General features: G+C 48.3%; 1 protein-coding gene across 5 annotated transcripts in view; it reads right to left on the reverse strand.

Moving 5' to 3' along the window:
* Positions 1–6,273: 6,273 nt before the first annotated feature.
* Positions 6,274–21,924, reverse strand: part of NUDT19 (nudix hydrolase 19) — a 168,835-nt gene continuing 153,184 nt past the window's right edge. For all 5 annotated transcript variants that reach the window (XM_069216569.1, XM_069216570.1, XM_069216572.1 and 2 more), the window contains exon 4: positions 6,274–6,552. In XM_069216569.1, the coding sequence (XP_069072670.1) occupies positions 6,335–6,552 (218 nt within the window). In that variant the 3' untranslated portion in view covers positions 6,274–6,334. The remainder of the gene's footprint in view (positions 6,553–21,924) is intronic.

Here is a 21,924-nt window from a genome sequence, read left to right on the forward strand (position 1 = left end):
ACCTTTTCCTACAGTGGGTGCCACACCTACTATACACACCCAGGGTCCGCAAATCCTTGGTGATGGCATTCCACAATCCCTTATTCTGATGGGCGCTGACCTGCAGAGATAATACAGACAGGAGGATACCATTAACCATACAATCCAGCCAGTCACACATATGGCCCAAAATACCATTTTCATCTCCATTGGCACAAACATCATGCGGAGCACTGCATGTACACTACCACCAGACCTACTCCCCAACCAAATTACACACTACCAGCACACACATCTCCATGCAACCTTGTCACATGCATCAGGCCCATGGTGTACTCACCTGTTGGACTGAAAGCCCATACAGCTGTCCATACAGGGGTAGGACCCCATCCACCAGGTGCTATAACTCCTCCAAAGTGAAGGCAGGGGCCCTTCCCCTGTCACGTGGGCCATGGCAGGATACAGACACAGGTCACAGCAGCACACGCAGTGAAGGTGTCCTGTGGAAAGTCAGGAATCAAGTGAAGTTTTAGACAGAAAATGGAGGTCACGTCCGTCACCGCTGCCGGTGATCCCCATTGGACACTGTACTCCATAGACCCCCCATTTTAGCCAATGAGGAATAGCACAGCGGTGCAAGACCGCCTTCTGCCATGACGCCCAACACTGGCTGAGTTACATCACTTCCACCTGTCCATACTTACAGAACAGGCGCTCGCCATTTTATGGTGGTGGACAACATTCATAAATTGGAAACTGCGTCATTGCTATAAATTGCATATACATTGCCTTTCACAAATTTCCGATTACATACATGCTCTATGTACACTGAGGTGGTGGTTCCATTGTTCGGCACCCTACTCACACTTATGTCCCTTAGATACCAACCACTTTGGAGGAATAGGAAAAGGAGACAAGAGATGGTGTACAGACCCCTTGAGGACAGGCACATAATATCACAGAACTGTGTACTCAATTGGAGCCTGATCTGATATCAGTTATCCATCTTCCCACTGGGATCCCCCCTCCTGTGCAAGTTATATCAGTGCTCCATTTCCTGGCAATTGGTTCTTTCCAAGTGACAGTGGGCTTGGAAACAGGAATGTCACAGCCAATGTTCTCAATAGTGCTGGCAAGGGTTTTGTCTGCCTTGGTCAAACACATGTGCAGCTACATCGCTTTCCCCCATGTGGAAGATTTGGCCTCTGTGAAGGCTGGATTCTATGCAATGGGACATATACCAAATATTATTGGTGGTATTGATGGAACACATATTGCATTTGTCTGCCGCTGGCACAATGAACATGTATTCAGGAATCTGAAGAGTTTCCACTCACTCAATGTGCAAATGGTGTGCCTGGCTGACCGGTACATCTCCCTCGTCACTGCCAAGTATCCTGGGTCGGTGCATGACGCTTTCGTCCTGAGGAATAGCAGCATCCCAAATGTGATGGCACAACTACAGAGAAACAGGATGTGGCTAACAGGTGAGCCAGAGTCCCCACCCACTGTATGTCAGTGTTTGCCTTCAGGAGCCATTCCCCATACCATTGTGTAAGGCTAATGTTTGTCCCTTAATATTTGCAGGTGACTCTGGCTACCCAAACCTATCGTGGCTCCTGACCCTGTGAGGAATGGCAGGACAGGGGCTGAGAATTGGTATAATGATGCACATGGGCGAACCAGGCGGATCATAGAAAGTACCTTCGGACTCCTGAAGGCCAGGTTCAGATGCCTCCATCTGAGAGGTGGATCCCTGTGCTACTCCCCTGAGAAGGTTTGCTAGATAGTTGTTGCATGGTGCATGTTGCACAACCTGGTCCTCAGACAACATGTGTCCTATCTGCAGGAAGAGGAGATTGGAAATGCCCCTGTGGCAGCAGTGGACCCTGAGGACAGTGAGGATGAGGAGGCAGAGGATGAGGATGTGGTCAACAGAACATCAGTTATACAGCAATACTTCCAATGACACACAGGTGAGACAGGGGAACTGACGATTCCTCTGATTATTTATCCTTTCAGTGTGGCTGTAGCATGATGGCAGTCACTTCCTTTGCATCTCAACTGACTGACCTATGCCTTCTCATTTTGCAGATGTTGGTGTTATTAATACTGTGTACTGATGTGGTGACTACAGACAGCTACAGGTAATTTTTTATATGCTATCACAGAGTTCAGGTCATTTGTACAAGATGTTACCATAATTGCACATTTTCTTAACATAAAGCACTATCACTCAAGTTGTGTTCAAGGGTGTTTATTGTAGTGAAATCTATAGACAGAATAGTGCAATGGAATGGGGTGATGGTAGAGGTAAGTCCAGGGTATTGATCCAGTCTGTTTGTAGCACAGGTCCAGTGTCCAAGGGGCCATAGGAAGGGGAGCATAGGCAGTTCAAAGTGGACAAGGTGACAGAGTGGGACACATGGGCGACATTCAGGAGGGTCTCATTTCCTGGTGGTGGGCTTGGTCTTGGCAAGTGTCTCTGGCATCTGTCTGGGTCGCAGGGACCGTTTGGGGGTGGTTTACCTTCTGTAGGGGGAGGGGTGCTGGTGGCTAGTGGGTCCTGTGGCAGGGCCTCTTGTCCACTAGCTGCAGCAGATGTGGTGGGCTGTTTAGTTGACTTGCTAGTAGAAGGGGCCTGCCGGTTTGCTGTATATTCCCTCATTATGTTGTTATGTCAGCCAGCAACCCTGCTATGGAGACCATGTTGGTGTTGATGGCCTGCAAATCTTCCCTGATTTCCTAATGGTGTACCTCCTGCAGCCGCTGGTTCTCCTGCATGATGTCAACAATCTGGCCCATCTTCTCCTGGGATTGTTGGTAAGCTCTCAGGACATTAGTGAGTGCCTCCAGGACAGTCGGTACCCTAAGCCTGTCCTCCCCCTGGCACACAGCTGTCCTCCTAGTGTCCCTGTCCCCCTGTGCCTGTGTCCCCTGAACGGTGTGCCCACTGCCACTGACCCTAGGACCCAGATTGTCTTGGCTGTGAGGTGTGGACTGGGGTCCCTGTACAGGTAGGCACACTGCTGACTGACGTGTCCTGCGGACAGAGGTGTGGGGACGTTTGGTGGGTGCTGTGGTGTTGGATACTGGGAGGGAAGGCTCTGTGGTCGACTGGGAATGAAGTGGGGTGGCATACTGACCAGCGGTCCCTGATGGGCAAGGTAGTTCATCAAGATCAAGATGTCCAGAGTTACTGTCATCACTAGGGGCATCTTCTGTTGGGGTTGGATAGCCGTGGCACCTCCTTGCTGTTGGGATTGGCTAGGACACCTGCGGGGAAGTAAGTGATGTATTATGCTTCATGTCTGTGACATATTGTACATCCCTAGCTTCCCCTATTTCGTTGCTGTTGCCCTGCCACCTTTGTTTGTGTGTGGTGATGTATTGTGGGATTGTTAGTTCTCCATGCTGTGCATGCATAGGTGGTGGGTGTACATGTAGGGCGGGAAGGGCTGTACATGCAGTGGGTATGGCATGCAGGGCTTGGCATTGGGGTTAGTCATATGTGTAGGTGCACTGTGTGGGATGGAGTGGAGTGATGGGAGTCAGGGTGAGATGGCATGCGGGTTATGGGGGGTGATAGGTTGTAAATTTTGACTCACCAGTGTCCAGTCCTCTGGCTACTTCAGTGAGTCCCTCAGGATGCAGTATTGTCAAGACTTGCTCCTCCCATGCTGTCAGCTGCGGGGGTCCACAGCCAGTTCTCTGGATGGCGAGCTGGTGCCTTGCTGCCTTGCGGCCATGAAACGTACTTTCCCCCATAGGTCGTTCCACCTCGTCCTGATGTCGTCCCTTGTTCTTGGATGCTGTACTACAGCGTTCATCCGGTCCACAATTCTCAGCCATAGCTCCATCTTCCTTGCAATGGATATTTGCTGTACCTGTGCTCCAAACAGCTATGGCTCTACCCTGACTATTTCCTCCACCATGACCCGCAACTCCTCATCTGTGAAACAGGGGTGCCTTTGTGGGGGCATGGGTGTTGTGTGGTGTGTGTTGTGCAGTGTGTGTTGAATAATGTGGTGGGGTTTGGGGTGCGTGACGGATGGCTGGGTGTTAGTGTGTGTTGTTGTGTCTGTGATTTGCGTGTCTGTCTCGTGGCTATTTTTCATGTTCGTAAAGTGTTGTGGGTAATGTGGGTGTGTGTTTTATAGTGCTCTTGGTGGGTGGGTGGGGCATGTGTATTGGTGTCAGGTGTGTGTTTTTGCTATTGGCCAATGTGTTATTTTGTATTTGGGTGGCCATTCTGACCCCACCGGTGTGTACCGCCTATGGTTTACTGTCGTTGAATGTCCGCCGTGGTGATTCCTGGGTCATAATGTGGAGGGCGTTGTTTTGTTGGCGTGATGGTGTGGGTGTTCGTACTGACAATTTAACACTTACCTTTGATCTGGAGGATATGTGTTTTGTGGCAGTATTCTGTCGGTTTAGTGTGTGTGTGTTTCTTAATATAGCGGACGGATGTTCGCCTCCACGACGGTATGTTGGCGGCCGTCACCGCAGTGGTAAGCGGGATTTACTGCCAATGTCATAATGACCACCTAAATCTGGTAACTCACTCCTATAACGAAATTATTTTGTTAGCTACGTCATAAAGGCCTTCCAGGTTAGGCTAGCAAGGCTCTCTGAAAGCCTGTCAGAGCAGCGCTGCTTGTTTACTTTGACTGAAAGCACAGCTGAAAGAAGGGGGATAAAGGCATTGAAAGGGTTTGGTTCACGATGGCAGGTAAGGTATTTATTTCATAATTGGGCCAGGGAAGAGGGTAATCTTATGTATGGCTCCGCCATTGCTTCTCTTCCCAAGTTTAGCAGTTGAAAGCAGAGACAGATAAATTTGGGGGCCATAACTCAACATGACCGCCCAAGTCACTGCCATCACTGCTTCATGCTTCCATACGCTAAAGATGTTGGGGGGAATTTCTGGAAAACCCTCACAAATGCCCTGATCACAAGCAGGCTGGGAACACCCTTATGCTGGGATCAAGAAAAAACTCACCAGAAGACTGCAGACCATTCAGAACTCAGTGTCCAAACTCACTCACCCTCTCATGCTGCGCTCGCATTCGATCACACCACACCTCAAGGAGTTCCACTGGCTCCTCATTCACAAACACACACAATTGAAACTCCTCACCTAAACCTTCAAGGCATTACGGCGGTCATTATGAACATGCCGGTGTGGCCCGCCATGCCGGCGGTGGTGGGTAAAACCGCCAGCTGGCATGGTGGGCCACACCGTCACATAATTCACCCCATGAGGGCTGCCATCGGCAGCCCTCACTCACGCCAGGCTGCCTTCGTCAGGCAGTCTGGCGGCGGTCGGAAACATTATCCGACAGGGCAGCGGTGCTGCCCCACGGATAATGTTTCCTCAGCCACCAACCTTTCCCTGGAGGGAAAGGCTAGCGGAAGGGGTGCACCGGGGCACCCCTGCACTGTCCATGCACTTGGCATGGGCAGTGCAAGGGCCCCGGTGCAGTACCTCAAGTGATCTGCGCGACGGGTGCAGCTGCACCCGCCACACAGAGGCATTGGCCGTCAATGTCCCGGCTAGGCCTTCCTGTGGGCTGGCAGGCGGAAACAATGTTTCTGCCTGCCGGCCCACAGGAATGTTCCTAATATGGCCGGTGGGGATCCGGGGACGCTGGCGGTCAGTGTTTTGACCGCCAGCATGAACACAGCGGTTTTTACCGTTGTGTTCATAATGAGGGCCTACATAATACTTGCCCAGTATACCTCAACAATTGTATCTGCATTCGCAAAACTTCCAGACACCTCTGCTTGTTCGGACTCCTATGTGCACAAATCCCACACATAAGGACAACCAGAACCGGTGGTCGGGCCTTCTCCTACATTGCTCCTAAAGTATGGATCAACCTGCTGCTACAAATAAGCGCCTACATCTCATTTCTTGAATTCCATTAGAAGCTGAAGATTGGCTTTGTGAGTAGTCCCACTAGGCCCTAGTTGGACCTAAACTCACAACTGCTCAGCAGCAGGATACCCTCCTGAGTGATAGTGAACTATACAAAACTGCATACATAACGTAAAATTATAGATGGGTAAAAAGTGAATTACAGGGATCATTTTCACCTCTGGTTCCTGATTGACATCATAGACACTCTGAGCTTCACTCTCATTGCCTATATGATGTCACTCAGAACCCCTTAGTACAAAAATATCTCTATAGTTCACTGTTACCCATCAATATTTATATATGTTAATAGTACACGTATGAACCTTGTTATGAAACATGGTTATGCACTGGAAAGTAATTTAGACAAAAGATTATCAGAACATGTTATCTTACTTTAATCATTAAGGCTCAGGTAGTCATTGATATGACTGATTATAACTGACTATAGCAGCCTGTACAGTTGTTCAAGTTCACAGTAAGAGGATTGATGTGTTTATATTTTGGCTGAATGTTTACATAGATATTCATAGAATGAAGGTCACGATGTTCTATTCTGTGAAGCCTCCTCACGCTTTTCAGTAAAACATCTGGAGATAGAACAAATTTCTTCTCTCCTGTCAAATCTGGCTCTTCTGGATACAGCTCATCTCCTGTGGAAAACAGTAGAATACAACACTTTAGTCCACCTTTTTTACTTTTTAATTGTAATTGTGATGGATGTACATTTTAATTTCAGGTTGTGTGAGCAAGACAGCGTTATAATTACTCAAATATGTTGCTTGTAAACAACATAACAGAGGACTTTCTATGATGCAGTAATATACATAATTGATTGTTTGCCATTTAACACTTTAAAAATTAAATGCTGATGCTACAATGCTGAAGCCTGTACAAACAGAGTTGTAGCATTCAGAATGCTCAGAAGATGTCAATTTCTGACTCATTTTTGTCCATCCTGAAAAATACCCGAACTGGTTTAAAATTAAGCATTCGATGACCAAGTTGCTGTCCAGGTTTTCTGTGTTTAGTATAGATTTATTAACTGGGGTTTATTTAAGCAATTTAAAATTATGTGAACATGTACCACTTCTTAGTAATGTGTAGATGGTGAAGGGTTATCGTCTTAGCAATGAGGTACTATTAGGAGGTCACTGAGGATCTAGAGCAGGGGATATGAACTTAGGGAAGGAGGTATTTAGTGTAGGCTCCAGAGGACTAGTGAGTGGGCTTGGTTAAGGGATATTCATGCCATTGATTGTGTTTTGCTATTTTGAGGTTATCAGGTACTTATGTACATGGGCTATTTGTGAGTGAAGTATATTTTTAGGGTGTCATAAATGGCATGTGATGTAGGTGCTTGACTGCTGCATGATGTTGATTCCTAGTTTATTTATGAGCTTGATTCCTACTTTTTGTGGGCACATAACTGGTTATTCTAAGCGAATACCAGGGACAGACAAAGATTAAGGTTCACCCATAGTGGCTAAGGTCTAAAAGACTGCTCCTATGTAATACTGTGGTAACTTACAAACCATATACATTATCAGCTCATTATCCAGTACTACTAGGCTTAAAAATCCCCTTAAAGGTGTCCCGGCGGACTACCAAAGATTTTACACTGATGCATTGCCAAATGCTGTATTTAAGAATGAAACACAATCAAACTGTGGTCTGTGGGGTTTTAAAGTGTAAACACAAGGTTTAAGCATCCCCAAACAAGCTGGGGTTCTTAAGTCCTTTAGAAGACAAGCTAGCAGGCCTTGAGAAATAACCACCACCATCTAAGGACAAGACTTTGTTGCAACAGGGTTGTACTCTGCATCATGTACAGCCATGGTCCTCTGCCTTCAGTGCTTGATTGCACATATATGGTTTTCTATTTTTTTATTTTTGGCTGTAGCCCCACATCTAATCTGCTGTATGCGCAGAGGTCTAGGTTTGACATGAGTGAGGTCCTCGGCCTGGCTTATGACTCAAAGGGATGCCCCAAGGATGCCCTCCATGCAGTGACAGTGGACTACAGTCCTTGTCATGAGTTTAGCATACTGTGTTTTGTGATTCCATAACTGTGACCAGACCTTTGTATCTGTGTCATTGGAGTGAAGGCTGCTGTAAAGTTCTCTGTGCTAACACTGATTCTAGCTCTAACTTCCCAAGTTTACTCTGGGCATGTTTATGTGTATGCCCTGCATGTACCTGCATTGTGTATATGAGTGTGCCAGATTTTCGGAGGGCGTTGGAGTTAATATTGGATACCACTCATCTGACCTTGTGCACAAGATGGAGTTATGGTTACTTTCCCTGACATTGGAAGTGTATTTCTGACATTACTGAGGCTGGAGGGAGAGAGAGTTGCCGCCTTCCACAAAAAAACAGTTGGCCATGTCCTCATGTTTTAAGATTCTGTTATGGGTGAGGATGTGATACTTTAAAAGGAATGTGTGTAAAATCCTCTATTTATCTGGCTTTTCTGTCTCTGTGTACTTTAAACAGAGATCATTTAGGAAGCTCCAGATTGCATTTTAATGCATGTTTTTGCATTTGCTGTTTCAACTATTACTTATATTCCCGATATAGAGCTATATGATTACACAGCAAACATAAAACACACCAGAAAAAGAGCATCAGATACAGACAACTTGGCGAAACACCTGCTACAGGGGACATGTGCAGACTGACCTCTGCTAGAACTACTGATGAGGGGCAAGGGTAGAAGGGGAATATCCATATCTCGGGTCTCTGGGAACAATAGTCCTTAAGGTCCTTCAACAGACTCCCTTCTCTAGGGATCTGAGGTATGAGTGTTAAAGCTATTCCAAGATATTAGCAAGAATATGTTGATCACACAATAGAAGACAGTAGGATGTTGGCTAGTGTGGGACCTGTATCCTAGGGAACAATTAATCTCCTATCTGGAAGCACAGGAGATATTATTTGTGGTGGAGGGCTAATACCTACAGTATGAAAAACGAGTACCACCCAACAGACATCTGGACTCAGTTCCTGGAGGCTCCCACCCTCTGCACCGAGACCCTTCAGGCAATTCTTAGTGTGGGATAGGGTGGACACTTGAGCGTCTAAGTAGAGCTGTAGTGGAGGGCAGATCTGGGTAAGCATTGAAAGGTTGACCTGATAAAGATGGTTTCTGGCAATGCAAGATTCAAACTAATAAATTTCAACTATGTACATCATATTCATCTCACTCCGATTAAATTAAGCTGAATTTATGCTGATCGCTCAGAATCTTACCCCAAATGTGGACAGGGACTACTATTCACCTACCCTGGTATTATGATGCAATGTTAGCTTATTGGAGGGAGGTGGTGATGATACTCCGAAGAGCCACAAGGATTACGCTTGGTCTTGCTCTGAGGCAGTGCCTCCTAAGAATCATGAGAATGCCAAAGCATAGAAAGATGCAGTTTAAATTTCACCAGCTAGCCTTGCTATTAACAAAAAGGCGCATAGGCATTGTGTGGCCAATTACATCGCTCTGGGCGAGAAATACCATTAAATAGGCGATGGCAGAGGAAACATATGTTAGAATGTCCTAAAGAGATGAAAAAGTGACTGAAGATCTGGAATCATGGGAAGACACACTAACAGCCTTTGAGCAGGCAGATGGGGGAGGATATGATTTCACCTCTGCCTCGGAATGGGGCAGGAAGTGTTTAGGAATACCCAGAATGTATGGATCAAATAGATGGGAGGGTGAGAAGATGCATATAAGATTACTGGTTGATCCATGGACAAAGGAAAGAATGTGTACAACGTAGGATGATAGGGCTAGGTTTGGGGATTGATATCTGTGATAAAGAACGGAAAGGACACCAATATGCAATCACCTTATATGAATTGTCAGATGGAGGGAGGGGGATAGTTGTTTGTATTGGGTGTATGAAAGTAAATACAATAAAAATCGAATAAAGAAATACGTTAAAATACTAAAAATACTTGTTTTAGGTTGAATTAGCAAGTTACTTACTGTTGGTAATGCTCTTTCTGGTGGATACTCTATTTAACTGAAGATATGTCACCCTGTGAATACCCCAGGGTCTAGAATGGTTCTGGAGATTTTTCTAACTAAGTCCCTTGTGTTTCAGTAGATGGCATTGTGCAGATCTACGTCTGGCCTTTCCCATCCTGGAAAATATGTTGGGGCCACAATATAACCATCACCTCCAAGTGTTAACATCAGTTTCTTTCTAATACTGGTCCATACCATCAGACGTGGAGCCATTAATAACCAAATTGTACTAGTGTGCAGATTTCTGGTTGAAATCTTTTTAGTGTGGGCCAACTGAGTCCATTCCACAAAACAGGGAGAAGGGAGGGTGGTTGAGGGATCTGCAGTTAGAGTATCCACCATAAAGCGAGTTACCAAAAGTACTGATGGATACTTCTAATCCCAGATTCTTCAACTTCTGAATAGTTACCAAAGGAGTGTGTCCACAGGTATTGGGTGTGTGGAATGTTTCAGACAAAGAAACCCTACAGGGCTGAATGGCAAATTGCCCTTCCTATCATATTTGACTAGTCAGGCAGTAGTGCTTCATGAACATGTTAACTGATGTCCACATCGCAGCCTGGCAGATCTCTGAAAACGGCACTCCGCACAGCAACACAGAGGCTATTTCTTAGCCAATACATAAAATATCCTAATACAAAGAACAATCCATCTGGAGATTTGTCTTTTTCTGTACTGGCTTTCCTTTCTTCGTATCAGGGGATCCAATGAAGAGTTGATTGTCCACCTAGTGGTCCCTAGTGCAATCAATGTAGAAGTTCAGAGCTCTATATGGTCTCAGCAATGGAGTCTTCCCTCCTTGGGTGGATGAGGAGGGGGAAAGAAAGTTGGCAGGGTACTAAGTCTGCTCTATGTGGATGGGCGGGATAACATTTAGAAGGAACACTGCCTTAGTCCCTAGCTTAAGCTTGTATGGGAAGAAAGTAGTATACCGTTGTTGGACAGGAAGTACCTGTAGCTTACTCATGCCACATGCTGACATGATCACTATGAGGAGTAATGCCTTCAGGGCAGGCCTCAATGGACAACTGTACATCAGTTTGATTAGGGAGCACATTAGAAATGTTAGATCGAAATTCAGATTGCATTAGGGCATCACAAAAGGTTTTGGTGGAAACGTGGGTCAGCGCTTCTTAGAAACGCATCACAACAGGTGATTTAAAGAGCGATGCCCAATGCCAGAGGGCTCCAAAAGGGCACTAGAAATTCACAACATAGCCTTTTTGAAAAGGCTTGAATTATCTGTGGCGACGCCTATGTCCTTGGGAATTTGTGCTGGATTGAAACTTGTGCTGGAGTCAGTTCCATGTTGGGGGACCAAGATTTAGAGGTACCCTGACACCCGTGTGACCACACCTGATGAGAGTAGCGGGACGAAGGGCAACCATGTTGGACTTCCTGTATTTTTTTTTTTTTTTACTTACCTGAAGTTTTGTAGTGGGATGAAGAGCTCTCTAGCGACCAGCCTTGGGGCGAGGAATGTATTGGCATCCTCGACTTTGATTGGGCCTTTCAAGCCTTCCTTCACTGATCAGCTCTGGAGTTTGGCTTTTCAGTCCTTGATGGCCTTCAGACATTCAAGCGCATTTGTCACACAAGGCTAAGTCGTGCAAGGAGCAGAGACTCCAAAGACAGACCTCGTGGGGATGTATCACTGACATCTGTGGCAATCTTTAGAGTGTAAACCCCGTTGCTTTAGGGGAAGACATGCCCCTTGCACACTGGAAACATTTTATGTAAGAATGTCCTGTCAGTGACAGAATGAATTGAACAAGCTTCGGATCTGCTTCAGAAGGTATGGAAAGAAAGAAACTGATGTCAAGGTGCTAAGTTGGGGGCGTGGCCTGGCCTCCGGGCAAGATGGCCGGCACTTTGTGAGGCTCTGCCGGGCCGCGAGCCGTTTATCCTTTAATTACCCCTAACGGGCGATGATGATGGCGGCGGACTGGGTTGTGAGCCTGTGAGGACCTCGGCGCCACAGCAGCGGTCTGTAGCGGAGGCTGGCACCGGAGATCCTCATTCGAAAGAGGAGGCCCGGCTGCGCAGCGCGGTATTGAAGTGTGCGCGCGCTCCGGCAGTTGGAGCTCCCGAGCTGCGATGCTCAGGGAGTGGGTGGATAATCCGGGGGCCCTTTTGCCCCTGGATAGCGAGGGCCCTCGGCGGCTAGATCGAGCCGCAGCCCACGCGGCTCTTGCGGCCCCTGTGGCCTTCACGCCCCCGCGGTCTGGTGGCGCAGGTGGGTGCGGGCGGAGCTGGGCTTGGGAGCCGGCAGTGGGCTGCCTCTGAGAGGAGGGTGGGCCACCTGGGAGGCCCGGGAGACTTCTGCTGGGCGCCGGTGCCCGCTGTTGGCGCGCAGCTAGGGTATAGGAACCTGGAGGAGCGGCACTGGAGAGCACCTTGAGGAGTGAGGTGCTGTTGGATTTTTTGGCAGGCCTGGGACGGCTGACATGTACGGGGCTGCTTGAGTGCGGCTGGAATAGTCGTGGCGTCTGGGCATTGGAGAGCAGGAGGAGGCGGACTGATCCGGGTGGGTCGGGGCCGGGCCGGCAGTGGCTGATTGGGGGCCTGGAGGGTAGCCCCCGTGCTGCTGTGCTGGTCCTTACTTGGGCCCTGACCCTGTCCAGCGTAAGGAGGAATTACTGCACTGGAGCTGGTGCTGGCGGTGGCTGACGGCGGGGGCTGGTGCAGACTGGACTGCCGTGTGGGGTGCCTAGGCGCTCGTCTGATGCCCTGCGCGTCGTCTGGCAGACCGGTGAGGTGAGACCTGAGTGGCTGCAAAGGGGCTGCTTGTTGGTGGAAGTCCCTTGGACTGGATAACGTTCATTCAATTTTTTGTGTGGAGGAGTCGGTTACAGATTGAGCTGAGATCGTGGGCAAGGCTGATCAGCGTCAGGCAAAGCTCACCTTTGATGGTGGGAAAAAGAGAAGTGGGGCTCCTGTTTCGCTGTCCTGTAGTGACAGAGCCGAGGAGGGAAGCTCGGAGGAGTCAGTGAGGTCCATGTTTTTAGAGCTCAAGAATAGTCTGGCTGGAATTGACGCGAAGCTGGACCATGTGACTGAACAGCTAGACCGCATCAAAGCTTGTGTTCACGATCATGATTCCAGATTTGAGGTTCTGGAGTCGCGAATGTCAGAGATGGAGGACGCAAGTCGGGGGGATAGAGACCAGATTGCGCGAATGGAGCGCATTTTGGAGGTGATCCGGAATAAAAATGAAGACTTAGAGGCGAGGACGCGACGCAATAATATTTGTATCGTTGGGCTGCCGGAGGCCACCGATATGGGCCGCATGGAGGATTTTGTGGAGAGCATGCTGTCGGACCTGTTTGCGGGCGAGCTCTCCCGGATGCTGGTGGTCGAAAGGGCCCACAGGTCTCTGGGGCCTGGGCCTCCGCCGGGTACCCATCCACGACCAATCATAGCGTGACTATTGAACTATCGAGATCGAGATACTGTCCTCCGCCTAGCAAGGGAGAGGAAGCCGCTGGTGTATAAAAACTCTGAACTGAGCTTCTTCCCTGATTATACCCCAGGCGCGCAGGCGTTGCGACGCGCCTTTTTGCCGACCAAGCGATTGCTGAATCAGGCGGGCATCAGATTCTCCCTGCTGTACTCTGCTAAGTTAAGGGTGCGGCATGAAGGAAAGGTACTGTATTTTACGGATCCCAAACAGGCAGCCAAGTTTGTTTGACTCTTGCCTAGGCGGCCGGAGACTGCGGGCCGGATGGCTCCGGATCTGAGAGAGCTACCTTGAGTGACAATGACTAGTCGGTGCGCTGCTGGGCTGGAGGTGCTGGCTGAAGCTGATGGGATGTGAGGATCCGCTTCTGCACATAGGATCACCCATTGTTTAACTTGCTGTTCGGCCCTTGTGCCCCTCTCTCCTAGTTTATACTGGGTGGAGAGCTGATAGGCCGGTTATCGCCCCTAGGATGAGTCCTTATTGTTGTGCTTACGCTTTAAAGGGGTGGTTTCGGGGTTTGGGAGGGTGGGTTTCTGATATGACCCAATTGGGGGGTCTGCGTTGGAGGGGGATGGGGTGGGCTCAGTTGGGCTGTGCGTTGACGTGGAATGTGCATGGGCTAAATGACAGGCGGAAGGCGCGTCTGGTGGCAGCGTATATTAAACAACATGAAATAGATATCTGTATGCTGCAGGAGACCCACCTGGTGGCGTCAACGCTGGGCAGACTGAGGGCAGGGTGGATTGGCGAGACTCACTGCTCGACATATTCGAGTTACGCAAGTGGAGTGGCAATTTTGCTGCGCAAGGGTTTACAGTGGCGCACCCGTAAGGTGGTTGTCGACCCAAACGGCAGATATGTCTTGCTGAGTGGCACGTTGTCGGACAGAGCCTGCCGGCTGGTTGCTGTCTATGATCCAAATGTGCACAACCCAGAGTTTTTCTGAGAGCTGTGGCGTTTGTTGGAGTCGCTGGGTGCCGGTGCAGTGATTTGGGGTGGCGATTTTAATGTGATCCTGGATTCAAGGATGGATCGCGAGAGTGTGGCTAGAGTGCAGCATGTTGCAGCAGCGAAGGCACTGGCGGCGGTGATGCAGAGTTGTGCCTTAGTAGATCTGTGGAGGCAGATGCACGGAGATGTTAGAGAGGGTACGTGTGTGAATTACGCCCACTGTAGCTGGTCCCGTATTGATCGCAGGTTGGGCACGAGAGACGTGGAGGTTTGGACGAGTTCGGTAGATCATCTCCCTCGCACTTTGACGGACCACTCACTGGTCAGGTTAGTATTGGAGATACCCAGCGAGTTGGGCCGGTCGTTCATGTGGAGGTTGCCTTATGGTGCGCTTCGTGATGCAGCCTTTCGTGCGGAGGTGCGCGAGGCGATTGTGCTGTTCTTTGCTGAAAATGGGGTTTAGTGAGGACGGCGGTTACATTATGGGAGGCATTTAAGGTGGTCATTCGGGGGAAATGCCTCTCGAAACAGCATGGAATGTTGAGGACCCTGCGGCGGGAAATGGCTGATCTGGAGGGGAGGATCGCGGAGCTGGAAAAGTGTTTGGCGGTGAGTTGGTCGGGCAAGGTACTGGCGGAACTCCGACGAGAGGTGTCCTTGTATGAGGAGGCCTCCCTCAGAGAAGTCTGTTTTATGGGGAGGCACGCCCGGGCCCGCCATTATGGTGATGGGGAGAGGGCTGGGCGCACACTTGCTGATATGCTGCGCAGGCCCTGGGCCAGTAACTATGTCACTGAGATTGTGGGGGCTGAGGACGAGTGAGTGACTGGGACGAATGGCGTTATGCAAGTTTTTACAGAGTATTTTGTGCAGCTGTATGCTGCTCCGGAGGGTCTAGACGTAGTGGCGGCGCAGGCGTATTTTGCTGATATTGCGTTAGTGTGGTTTGACGAGGCACACCGTTCGTATTTGGATGTTCCGTTCTCCGTGGAGGAGGTGAATGCGCCGATTCGCGGCCTGCCTGGCGATAAATCTCCTGGTACTGATGGTTTGACCCCCCCGTTTTACAAGGAATACATGAATATGCTTGCCCCACACCTCTTGGAGGTAAACGCGGAGTCGTTGGAGACTGGGATCCTTCCTGCCTCGCTCCGGGAAGCTCTGATAGTCACGATTCTCAAACCCAGGAAGGACCTGGCTCGCTGTGACTTGTATCGTCCACTCTCTATGATCAATATTGATAACAAAATCCTGGCTAAAATGATCGCGGCACGTTTGCAGCTGCAGCTTCCTAGACTGGTGCTCCCGGATCAGTCGGGATTTGTACCTGGGAGGTCCACATGTCACAATTTGCGCACATTCTTTGCAGTCGCACTCTTGATGGAGGTGGATGACAGGGCAGCGGCGGTGTTTTTAGATGCCACCAAGGCTTTTGATTCTTTAGCATGGGAGTATATGTTTGCGCTTCTGGCCCGGGTGGGCCTCAGCACGCGCTTTGTGCAGTTTATTAGATTACTGCACACTCTGCCCACTGCTCGGCTGTGGTTAAACGGGTGCGTGTCAGCCCCATTTCCTGCTGCCCGTGGCACGCGTCAGGTTGCCCATTGTCCCCGCTACTCTTTGCGGTGGCGATGGAGCCCCTGGCGGCGGGGCTGCGACAGAAACATAACGATAGAGATTTGCAGTTTCGGCAGAGGCCCGTCTTGGTGTCTATGTATATGTGCGGAATCCTGATTGGAATTTAGACATCTTGCTGGATGAGATTGTGCATTTTGTCACCTTCTCTGGCATCACGATCAATTGGTCGAAGTTGGTGGTCCTGCCTTTGACTCCGAGAGTGGCGAAGTTCGACTCGCGGTACCCCATAGCGTGGGCGGAGGGCCCGGTGCGTTATCTGGGGGTCCAGTTGAGTTGCGATGTTGACACCCTTTGGCTGGCTAATTACGGTGCTGCAATGTCGTGGCTGGAGGAGAAGATCGAGGCTTGGCGTGCCTTACTGCTCTCATTGATTGGGCGGATTGCTATTGTGAAGATGGTGGTTCTTCCCAAATTCTTGTACCTCTTCGTTAACCTCCCGCTTCCACTCATGAGGGGTTTCCTGTGGCGCCTGCGCTCTGCTCTGATCCGTTTGGTATAGGCGGGTAGCCAGCCCAGCATTTCTTGGGAGAGGCTGACGCTGCCGTTCGAGTTGGGTGGGCTTGCTGCTCCAGATTTTGAGTTATACTATAACTGTGCACAAGCGCACTTTGCATACTACTGGTTGCGTCCGAATCGATATTTACTGCATCTGGCACCAGAAAGTGATGCAGTGTGGCTGGATGGGTTGGTGCGAGTGCTTGGGGGCCGGGCTCAGTCTCGACCTAGGGGGGTCGATACGGTGGCATGTACAGCGAGAGCGTGGGGGATGCTGGTGCTGATACACCGTTTGCTCCTTCGCTGCCCATTATGGCGGTTGCCGATGCCCAGATGTTTCGAGACGGTGGCGTGCGCGGATTTCTTCAGGATGCAAGCTTAACGGAGCTGGGAGATTGGTTTGTGGACGGTCGCCTGATTACCCTTTCGGAGGCACACGATGACAGTGGCATAACTGCGCTGCAGCGGATGTACGCTCTCAGGGTTGGCGCTATGCTGCGGGCTCGGTTCCCAGGCTTGCCGGAGGCACCCTCGGAATGCCGTGCTTTGGAGGTGCTGTGCTGCGTGCAATCGCCATGAAAACTAGTTACCAAACTGTATAATTGCATCCAGGAGCAGAGGGGTGGCACTGGAGAGGGAGTTGGTTGAACCTATCACGGAGGCAACGTGGCGGAGCTGCTGCGGCCATATGAGAGTACTATCCCCAAATTATAGGCTGCGGCTGCTGCATTTTAAGTTTCTGCATCGCTTATATCATACACCTAGCGGGCTTCACTCCATCAGTCTGCGTGCGGGTGCATGCTGTGAGCATTGTTGTGCTCCAGACGCGGGTTTTCTGCACCTGGCATGGGACTGCGTGGAGGTTCATGCTTTCTGGGTGGAGGTTTTGCACATAATTGCTGAGGTAACTGGATCAGAGATACCCATCTCCCCCAGGGTTGCGCTGCTTGGGTGTGTGAATGAGATTAATGGACCCCATAGAAGGTTGGTTGGCCTACTTTTGCTGCTAGGTAAGTGCAGAGTCGCCATGTGTTGGGGCAGGGTGCGAGCGCCGCGTGGGTCTGAATGGCTGCGGGACACTGCCTTTTGTCAAGATCAGCTGATGATTTTTTTGGGAGCTTATGCCTGAAGGCTCTCGGCCGAAGGATATTTGGGCTCCTCTGCGTGAATACCTGGCATCCAGAAATGAGCAGGCGGAATGATGTGTGTTTGCTCGCGTTCTGATGCCCTTCCTTGCTCCCTCGGATTGTGTTACGGTCTGTGCACAGCTGAAGCCCGTTGGTGCACCCTGGTTTGCGCGCTCTGCCTGCCTTTCTTGTCTATCTTCTAGTTTGTTTTTCCTTTTCTTGTTGTTATTTTGGCTTCAATATTTGGTATTAGATCCCTCCTGGACTATATACGTGGACTGTTTTGGACGGAAGACCGGTGAGCTGAGCTGGTGATGATGCTATAGGACTTGATGTACATTGCGGGGATTGCTTGGAGTCTTGTCGAGCAGGATAAATCCTGAGGCTGAGGAGGGCTGTACCATGCGCAATTTGTTGCTATAAACGGGGGGCTGTTTGTGTTGTTGTCTGTTCTGTATTCATGCAATAATCAATAAATAAAATAATTTTTAAAAAAAACAACCAAAAAAAAAAAGATGCTAAGGTGGGTGTTATATTGTGGCCCCTACCAGCACAAGAGGAAATTGCTGAGAAAAATCTTAGGTTCCAGTCTGGTGCCTGGGACTATTCACAAGGTGAGGAATTAGCAATAATCAATATTATCCATCATAAAGTAAAATACTTGTCAGGATGACTGAAAAAAAAACTGACAGGTGGCAACCCAAGAAGGAAGTGGCCTAGACAATGGAGTGGGGATAGAGGAGACAAGCGTTCCAGGCCTTTTGCTGAGAAAGGATGTTCATTTTTCTTCATTTTGCTTTGCCATCTGGTAAACGGTGGGGGTGAAGGGCATGACTGCAGTCTCAGTTGTTCATGCTAAATAGCACCCCTTAGATTAGCCCATTTTTGTCCTTTTCCTGATCACTCTTTAGTATGGCTGATGACAGCCAGGAACAGACAGCTCACAGCTCTTTCTGCCTCTGTTGTGGATGCTGCACAAGGGTATCGACTGCCCTGCTGTGAGGGGTTTCATACTACACCAAGGCTAGGTCTGGAGACCAGCCTGGAAAGGACACTTGAATTGACAACCACCCTAAAACGTTCTGAAAGTGCTGACAGAGGATCCACAATTTGTGTCTCCTTTTTATGCAAGGGGACTCACTTGTTCCAATTCCAGGTTTTCTGACTAAAGAAGGGAGAGCCTCACAGTGTACAGGGACTAATGTGTCACCAGAGCCACTTTTGCTTGAGGCATCTAGTACTCTTAGTTGGGACATAGGTGAACCCTAGCACACAGAAGCAGGTGATAAGGTATGGCCGTGTGGGGCCTCCACGACCCCAGGTTATTTGTTTTACTGACTGAGTTTCTGTTTTCTGCTCCCACCACCTCTCTTCAGCCTCAACCACACTGAGCCAGAGGAAGAAGCATCGGAACTGTGGCATGCATACCTTCCCAGAAGTGGGAGAAGGGCTATGTGCTGCTGTCATCTAGCTGCCATTCCACAGCTGAACATCTTCAGAACTTACCATGATGAAGACTGCATAAACTATGACAGATGAATGCTTTGCCGCTTCTCAAGGTGGGGTAATATGCACCTAAGCCTAAATTCACATTATTACCACTATTCCTGCAAAGAGGAGAATCAGCTAGACCAGAAGGGAGGGGAACCCCAGTATGAGGAATAAGATAGCTAACTAAGGCACAACTAGCATAAGGACCAAGTTTACTAAATTGTACCTGACCGTTATTGAATATGTAGTATTTAGTGTAGTATTTAGTTTTGCTGTGTATTAAAGAACCATTTGAAAGTAAAGCAATTGGTTGGACAATCAGTTATTGTGCTGCTCTGGGAATGCTAGTTTCAGAGTTTGAGTCCCTGTACACTAGCTCTCTGAGAAGCCTCTGACTGCTTGAAAACACTACCACGGAGAGTCACGTTCTAAAGGGCTTGTACTTGTCAACGTTTGCAGAGTCCTAGTAGGACATAGCCCAGGACATCAAAGGCAAACAATCCTAGACCTTGTGATTGAGGCCCAGTAGCTTCTGCTTGGCCCTTGCCCCCCCCTTCAAACTGGGTCTGACAACTTTAATGGCAGAATTAGACCAGACACTGCTATCCTTCAGAGGCTTTGCCAACAAGAAAGTTGGATTCTCCAGCAAAAATGCCACAACTAGACTATACGGTGAAGAACAGCACCCCTAGTAAATGTTAGCATGGATGCTCAGGGGCCACAGGGCACACAACATAGTGACAGGAGTTTAAAAGTAATTGGGCAGATTGTGGGAGGCTTAGAGGGAATCCTTACAATGTTCACAGTTGTCTCTAGAAAGTTTACACTGTACACTGTCTAGAGACAACTATGCTAAGTCTCACAAGGTTAATCATACGCAGATAACTAGAGGAAATAACAATTGCATGGTTGGAATTCACATGTAGGCAATATCTATCTGGATATTTAATGGTGGCAGAAATGAAGACTGCCTTAGGTAAAGTGGCAAGGTTCCAGGTGAAGGTGACCTCACTTTATAAAGAGTTTGAAGGTGACTGGCACCACACTTGCTCAAAGTCAGTGACAGGATGTTACCATAGAAGCTGTAATTTCAGTCCTGCTGAAACATTATAAACCATGACTTGCTATGCAAATCCTCCCAACTGTTGTACTTAATTTATTTTGATAACAAAAGTCCTTTTGCTCCCGTCTTGCCCAACTGATGGTGGGACTGGTCTTACCCTCCAAAAATCAGGTTTATACTAGGCAAAGCATTTTCCTGCAACCTTCACTCATTTTTTGCATATTTAATTAACTAAATCCAGAACTGGGTGTAGTCTGTGTCTTTCGTGATGCTATGAAGGCTTCTGTCTTGCTGGAACGGCTGTTGGCTCCTGATGTTTCTGACTCAACAGAGGTGGTTTGGTGTAGGTGAACACTTCATCAAGTTAATTAAATTACTATACTATGGTCCCACAGGTGGAGTTAGGATAAATGGCTGCATCTCTCAGCCAATGCAAAGAGCTAGAGGGAGAAGAAATGGGAGCCTTCTATCCTCATTACTATCCGTGCTAGCCATTTCACCTTTAATGTATTGGCTCAGGGAACACCATGCACACAAAGGGCAAAACCCCTTAGGGGTAAACTACTGTTACCAGTACAGGGAACATATCACTGGTTTTCTACTGCGTTGGTGAGAGGGGACATCTTGACAGAAAGATCCACATGGATTGGGGCATTGTTACTGCTGAAATATACAGCCCAATGCTTGAAAAGTTTGCACACACTGCAGCTGTCTGTGGCTGGCAGGATTGCAATAATAAAAATTATCATACTGCCAAAATGTCTGTATTTGTTTACCAGCACCACAATTATATTGTCTAAAGTTATTTTCTAAAGCTCATCTCCACTCTCATGTCTGGTATGGGCAAGCAGGCAGCCTCCTATATGATGGGTTGCAACAACTCTTCAGTTTGAGAAAGAGGGTTTGATGTCCCAAACTTTTAGATATACTTCTGCATAGCCGAAGCCCAGTTAAAAAAAGACTGGCTTCACCCCATATGTGTCATAATCTGTGGTATAAGGTTCCCTTTCTGTGCTCTGTGGGTACACAAGTGCAGTGCTCCAAAAGTCATGAATGCTTTATTCAGGGGAGAGAAATACTGGCAAGGCTCTCAGAATGTTGGCAGTACTCAGTGAAAGGCTTTTCATCTCCAGAGGATACTCTAAAAATTACATTTCCCATTAAGCCACATGACTCACTATGTTTTGAAATGGTGGTGGCCATTTTGAAGATCTCAACTACATGTTTCCTTGTGGTCTAAAGCAACCTTGCAGGGCAATCTAGATATTTTGTTGCTGAAGCCAGGAACTTGTTGCCAGATATTTTTAAAACCTTGGAGATTTATTGTTTTCTTTTAGGAAGCCTAGTTTGAAGATGAAGCTAAATGAAGTGAAGTATTCTGAGGAGTTTATTCTTATATTGGTAAGAAACTCACATAGTACTGTTTCAAACATAATGTTTGTGAGAATATGAGTTTTTGTTTGGGAGGAGGTAGGAACACTTCTCCTTGTCATGGTGAAGCACAGATATCACTAAACTAACCTGTGCTTAACCCTCAAGTAGCTGAGCACAACAGCAGTCAGGCTTAACTTAAAGGCACTATGTTAAGAATATATGCACCACAGAAAAGGTAACAAAGCGAAAACACAACACAAAAAGACCCCAAACCAAATTAGAAACATACTATGAATTCTAATAAATAAAAAAACCACCAAAACAAATAAAATCAAATATGTAGGACAGTAGTTATGAATTTTTAAAGTTTTAAGAGAAAAATAGCAGATCATT

The sequence above is a fragment of the Pleurodeles waltl genome, chromosome 12 (genome assembly GCF_031143425.1).
Source record: "Pleurodeles waltl isolate 20211129_DDA chromosome 12, aPleWal1.hap1.20221129, whole genome shotgun sequence".
Lineage (NCBI taxonomy): Eukaryota > Metazoa > Chordata > Amphibia > Caudata > Salamandridae > Pleurodeles > Pleurodeles waltl.